The sequence below is a fragment of the Elephantulus edwardii genome, unplaced genomic scaffold, assembly GCF_000299155.1.
Source record: "Elephantulus edwardii isolate Elephantulus edwardi_28Jun2011 unplaced genomic scaffold, EleEdw1.0 scaffold00076, whole genome shotgun sequence".
NCBI lineage: Eukaryota > Metazoa > Chordata > Mammalia > Macroscelidea > Macroscelididae > Elephantulus > Elephantulus edwardii.
The window spans coordinates 11,061,672-11,068,409 of record NW_006399826.1 but is presented as its reverse complement, the minus strand read 5'-3'; the positions used below and the strand labels follow the sequence as shown (position 1 = coordinate 11,068,409).

Here is a 6,738-nt window from a genome sequence, read left to right as displayed (position 1 = left end):
ACACACACACACACACACACACACACACAAGATTATATCACTTTAGTTGCATTATAAGAATTTCATAATATAAGTATCAATCAAAAACAAAACACCCTGTAACCAAAGCTCAAAGTTTCATATTGCCAGGCCATCACCACTCATGAATAGAAAGCAAGAGCCCAGAAGAGGTTTACCTTTTTCTTACGATTTCCACTTTCACGCTGCACTGCTTTCATGAGATGCACTAGACGATCCACAAATGTCTGCTGCGCAGCCAGCAGAGAACGCATAACTCTCACGGACTTATCCCCCTGGAGGAAATCAAAGGGAAGGGGAATAAGTGCTCTGTAGCATAACTCTCAGGGCGTCTTTAATTAACATAAGTGATCTTTATTCTTCTAATAGTGAAAACATCCGCACAAAGTGAATCTGAAAAGTATGACAGAATCATCTTGACTCTGAGATAATGAGAAATCTACCATCTCGGTGCAATCCCATCGACACCTTCACAGTTGAACTTTGTGAGTCTTTAGCAGTCAGTACTGTAATACCAGCATTTTGGCCCCTGAGCTAGCATACCAGCCACGTGAGGAGTTCTGGTGGAGCAGTCCACAGCGAGCTAACGCAGAAGTGGCACCTCTCTGACAGTGTGAATCCATCTGTATCTCTACAGGAGAACGATGGGCAGTCTCCTCCTGTGTAATTTACAGCCTCCGAAACCCGGTGGAGGGTCAGCTACGAGTTGCTTCCGACTTGGTGCCAATAAACTTTGCATATATTTTTATTTATATAACCAGGTAAGAAGACAGGATTCTTTCATCTATATGATCTATTCACTGATTCAAAGAATCTCTAGAAATCCATGGTATCTTCAAGCACATATTGAAAGATAATATGCTCAATGAAGCAAAAAAAACCAAAACACCACAAACACAAAAACAAAACCCACACCTTTTTTAAAAGCATTTGTACAGTACCATATGTGAATGCTTAGCAAAATATAAGTTCTTTAAACCAAATTCTGGCTGTTAACCAAAGAGTGAGTAGTTTAGACCTGTTAACACTCTATAGGAGAAAGGTGTAGAGGTTTGTTTTCATAAAGATTAAATTTGATAACTTCACAGGGCACTTCCAATTTGTTCTTTATGTTCACTATAAGTCACAATCAAATCGACAGCAATGAGTCTGGTTTGGAGCATTTTATCCACGTGTTGTAATGTGTATGTGCAGTGATTTCCAGTTGAAAAACCAGTGTAAAATGCAATTTCTCATTTAATCTTCTAATTATCTTAATAAGACTGAATGGACAAGTAATTTCATCTTTACTCAAAGAAGTATAAGCTTCGGAAACCCAAAATGTCTTCAAGGGTGACAAAAGCTGTAAGTAACAGAAATTAAGACAGAACTGGGACAATGTTTTCAGAATTAAGAGAACAAGAAGAAGAAAATGACCTCACACATCTCTAGAAACTGTTTTCTTGTTAATTGTCACAGAATTGATTTTGACCCAGGGCAACCCTCTAAATGCAGAGCTGAACGGTTCAGTGAGTTTTGCAAGGCTGTGACTTCAAAACTAAGAAATAAAAGACAGAAGTTACATACATAGAAACGGAACTATTACCATTGTCAAGTATTCCTCTTGAGAATGCACCTAGTCTTAATTAATAAGAAACAGGGGAGAGGATGGGAAGGGGGAGGTTCTGCTTCCCTTTGTTCTTTGTATTTATTTTATTAATTCTCACTTATTATAAAACTCACTGCAGTGGAGTCTGAACTGACACACAGCTGACCCACCAGAGGGTTTGCAGAGGCTATAATGTCTATGGGAGGCGATAAACCTCACGGGATGAAACTGCCTATCTTTATCCTGAGGAGCCACTGGTGGACCTGAACCATCAAAGGGGCTCAGCCTTCAGGGTTGAGCACAACTCCCTAGAGACTACCACAGAGCTGAGTTTATCAAATTAAAGGGTCAGTAAATTTCCTCCCTATGGACTACCACAGAGTTAAGTTTATCATATGATAGGTCAGTAAATTTTCTATGAACAGGCAAAAATTAAATCTTTTTTGTCCGTAGATTCTCTATTCCAACTACTCACCTACTTTTATAGTAGACAAGCAGCGAAAGTCAACTTGAGAACAAATGAGCCCAACAATGTTCCAACAAAATGTAATAAACACTACATTTTTTAATTTCACGTACTTATGTACCACAAATACTGTCTTTAGCTTTTGCACAATCATTTACAAGTATGTTGTTGTTGTTATTAAGTGCCTTTGAGCTGTAGGCAACTCATGGCAACCCTATGAACGAAACTCCTCAACACTTGGGTGACTTTTATCCTTTCTCCAGGTTCATAGGATTTCCAGAGGCAAGCTATTTATGGAAGTGGATGCCACTCCTGATTACAAGCTTGTTTTAATAGGGGAGCTTCACCAAACACTGTCCACCATGGGTAACCATTAACACATTTGACACATCAATGTCACAGTGTTCAGCTTCACAGCAACAAGTTACCTCTGTATGGTAAGTGGACACACCAGGGCTATACGACCTAGAAGAATGTTTGAACAAAAACAATGAAAAACAGGCCTGTGGGCACGGATTAAAAGTTACCCACCTTTGGCTTGGTAGTATCGCTTTCTGTCCACTAGGCCAAGTGACCACTCTCTATGTTGATGCTATTGTTGTTAAGTGCCATATCGAGCCATAGGTGACTCACAGCGACCCTATAAAAACCATTTTTACCTTGTAAAATATAAAAATGTGTGTGCGTGCGTGTGTGTGTGTGTGTGTATGTGTGTGTATGTATGTATATATATATATATATAAATAAAGTAAAAGGCCAGATCTGCTTATGCCTTAAAGTTGGCAGCCCTTGAATTAACTGGATACCTTTAACAACGCCTGGCTGAATCTTCTCATGACATTCAGGTACATCTCATGAGTCCTGGGATCTCTCTGTTGAGTATCTTGATCTTCACATTCCACTATCACGTACCTACGAAACACATTTATATCATTCATTGACATTCAAATGAAATTCATATTCACTTTTTTAAATCTTTCTACCTTTGCATTAATGTAGGTAGTTCATATTTGTTAAGCAAAACCCAAAAACAAAAGCAAAATTAAACACATCATAATTAATCAGCTGTAATTAGTGATTTAAAATAAGATATATTTTATTGATTAAATAAAAACCAATAAACAGGAAGAGAGAAAAAAAAAATCAGTTATTATTTCCTATTCAGGAGATTTCAAGAATATCAGTGTTTCTACAACATTGTCTATATAATATCCAAACCCAAGTCGTACACCTCTACTTTTGACTTAAGGCTTTTAACTATCTTTACCACTTTAGTAATAGTCATTAACGTACTACACTTAAAAAAAATTCCAACATACACCACCACAAAATACAGTCTCCACTGCTGTATTCAGGTCTCCTTGATTACTAAGGAAGTATCATGGTCATGGTTACTTATCATAAGTGAGGACATATGTGGATGCTAAAGATAAGGGTAAATGATAAAAGATCCTTAAAAAAAACAAAACAAACCTGCTGTAAAAAAGAAAATCATCTACCTATTCATTTGTTGATGGGCACTTTGGTTGCTTCTATCTCTTTGCCATTGTGAACAATGCAGCAAAAAAAGAACTTTAAAAGAAATATATGATTAGGTATTATTTTCATGACAACAGTGCAGAATAAGAGGTGCAAAGCAAAGTGCACTGGGGTGCGGGGGGAAGAAACTGTGCAACTGGGGTTCAGGGGAGGGAAGAAACTGTGCAACAATGAATGAATTTTTTTAAGAGAAAAGTGAACTGGGGTGTGGGGGAAAGGTAAGGAGGGAAACGTGCAACAATGAATGAATGGAAATCCTAGTTTTCTGCAAACTTTCATTAAAATCACAGTAACAATTATTTACAAGAAAAAAGAAAATCACTTTTCTCTAAGGGAGAAAAAGTATTCTTTCTAAAGAGTTACAGCAAGACCCGAAGATCATAATTTCTAGTCACTTTTGAGGGCTCTGTTCCCACAATGAGCTAGGTTCTACAAAGCACTCTAAGGTATTCTTTCCAAGACTGTCCTCAGAAGGTAGAACTGGCTGGGTGGGGTGTTCACTGTACGATGACATCAGTGGGTTAGCTGCTTCCTAGTAATTTTGTTTTGTAGGGTAAATAATTTTTATTACTTTGAAAGGTCTTAAAAATTATAGAAAAGATGTCAAAGCATTGAAAGTTTACTCTCAATTTCAACATGCTACAACGGCCATAAAAATAAAAAAACAGAACGATTTATAGATCCTGGTGCCCAACACTTTACACATTGGAGACTGTAACTTCCCTCGGTGGCTTAAAAGGTTGACACTACTCATTTTAAAAAGATTGTCTGCACAATTATAGGCCCCGGAGGATTCCGCTACAGCAGGAATCCTGTTTCAATCACTGGACAGGGAACAATAAATGGAAAAAAGAATTCTTTCCCCTCCCCTGTTCAAAATGTTCAAAAGGAAACAGCATAATCAATTAAAAATTATGTTTTAATATATCTGATATAACAAAGTACAGACTGTATTTAAATTCTCATATATGACTAATAATTTCTATTACTGTCTATATTTAACAGAAGAAAATTATCATCCTAACCCAACTATTTGGAATTATTTCGCCTACTGTTACCCCACAGTTACAAGAACAGGGTCTGCCACAATCAAGAGTCCTCATCAATAGCTGTCTTCCCCACCGGTATTTGTGTATAGGTAGCGTGCCGACTGTGATATGGAAAAACCTATTACTCCTAAGAGAATGGACCCACATCATATATATTATTGCTTCAATGAATCAGAGATGTAGTGGGGAAACGCAAATCAAATTTTAGCTTGATGGAATGCTTATAAGACTGGGAACTGGGGCTGTTCTTTCTCATCTAAGGAGGGAACACAGTTCTCTTTATGAACAGAAACTGTGCCTGGCTGAAAACTGCTCATCTCATGTTTCCCACTGTTGAGCTGCTTTCAGAACGATTTTGAAACTCTTTCTAATTGAAATAAGAGATGAAGGATCCTATCAAAACCCATTTCAGGCTTTAAAATGGGATCTGGTCTATAGCCATACCCAACACGCAATGCCATCAAGTTGGAACCGACACAGTTAATCCTCCAGAGTTTTCAGAGGCTGTAAACAACCCCAGAGAAAATTGCCCATCTTTCTCTCAGAGCTGCTGGTGGATGCAAACCACGAGGGGCAATTCACCACAGACTACACCACCAGGGCAGCCCACTTACATCCACAGAACACACAAACCTAAAATACCACGTAATAAGAACACACAAACAAGGGCCCCAATCTATTCTTTTCAGTTGAGTTGTGGCTGAAGAAGCAAAATCTGTACACACTCAAAGTTTTAAAATATGGGTTAAATTAACAATTATCAGAATGGGAAAAATTATGGACTGAGATACTTAGAAACTTGATCTCCATCTTGGAAAACAGAGCAATGTTAAGTGTTGCAGAATAACCAGATTTCTTGCCCTTCAGACTTTGAGCACGCCGACTCACTCATGGCAGCCAACCATGCTGCTTTGAATGTGTGCCTATGTCTAGTCTTAAAAATAATCCAATCTAAAAAAAAATTCCAATCTCACGTATTAGGGCCTGTAAAAGGGTTCAATATCCACCTTCTGAAGCTCCAATTCCTCAGCTTCAACTCCTAATTTTTTTCCATTCTGCATTATCCAAATATTAAAGATTCGGGTCTGTTTGCTTGGTCAGCCATGAATTGTTCAGTCATAACTGAGCCAGGTCACAGCCCCGGCATCTACACATACAGCTTTCCTCCTCTAAGAAGCAAAAATACCTCTGAAGAAAGCTTACAAGAACTTACTAAAAAAAACTGGGCAACATACTAATAAATGTTCTTATTATTTATTTCCTTTTAAATCTTTGCTTAGATTTTTAACACAATATGTATTTCTATAACATGAACAAACATAAAAATTCAGACTGAGATAATGGAAAACATTAAGAAGCAATAGGCAGCATTATATTAAAAGGGAATAACAGGTACTTGGTTACATGAGAATCTCTAAGCAAACTTTTCAAGGGCAAATGGTCATTAACAACTAGATAACAAACTCTGGGTATATTTTCAAAGAGATACAGAAGTTTAATGTGGGGAAAATATAGTTTTATGAATATTACATTACACTGCTAAAATAAAAACAGGGAACAATTTTTCTCCCCTCCACTGAAACAAACAGAGGTAGGAAGTCACAGGGTCTAAAGAGGGGAAATGGCTTTAGTTAAGACTGTTGATCATATTTGTTCTTTGTGAAGAGAACCACAAATGGTGACACTAAACAGATGCCGAAGCCAACAGGAGACATCGTATTTGCTAAGGACCATTATATAGGGCCTGGCTCAGTGGCAGTACTCGAGTATTACACTCTGAGAGTGGGAGAATAAAGTTAAGCCTAATGCGACACACAAAACAAGTTCTTCACATTCAATTTTTAAACAAAATGGTATAATGTTTAAATTTTCCACAAAAAAGCAAAATGCCTCCTTTTTATTTAAAAATGTTGTTTCCAGAACGGATGGTTATTGATTTATAAATGTATATCCTCTCCATCACAGCAGCAAATAGAGCACTGCAATGAGAGGAGACATAACTTTTCAGTCACGGAAGCATTAGTGATGTCGAGGGTAGCACACTGAACTGTAAGTCAAAATGCTGCTGTTGAAAAGTC

At 37.6% G+C, this 6,738-nt stretch overlaps 1 protein-coding gene across 1 annotated transcript in view; it reads right to left on the bottom strand.

Moving 5' to 3' along the window:
* PIK3C3 (phosphatidylinositol 3-kinase, catalytic subunit type 3) overlaps positions 1–6,738 on the bottom strand; it is a 119,418-nt gene that overhangs the window by 39,365 nt on the left and 73,315 nt on the right. Inside the window, exons 14-15 of the mRNA XM_006889233.1 lie at positions 2,879–2,984; positions 177–293 (exon numbers count right to left, since the gene is read on the bottom strand). Coding sequence (XP_006889295.1) covers positions 177–293; positions 2,879–2,984 — 223 coding nt within the window. The remainder of the gene's footprint in view (positions 1–176; positions 294–2,878; positions 2,985–6,738) is intronic.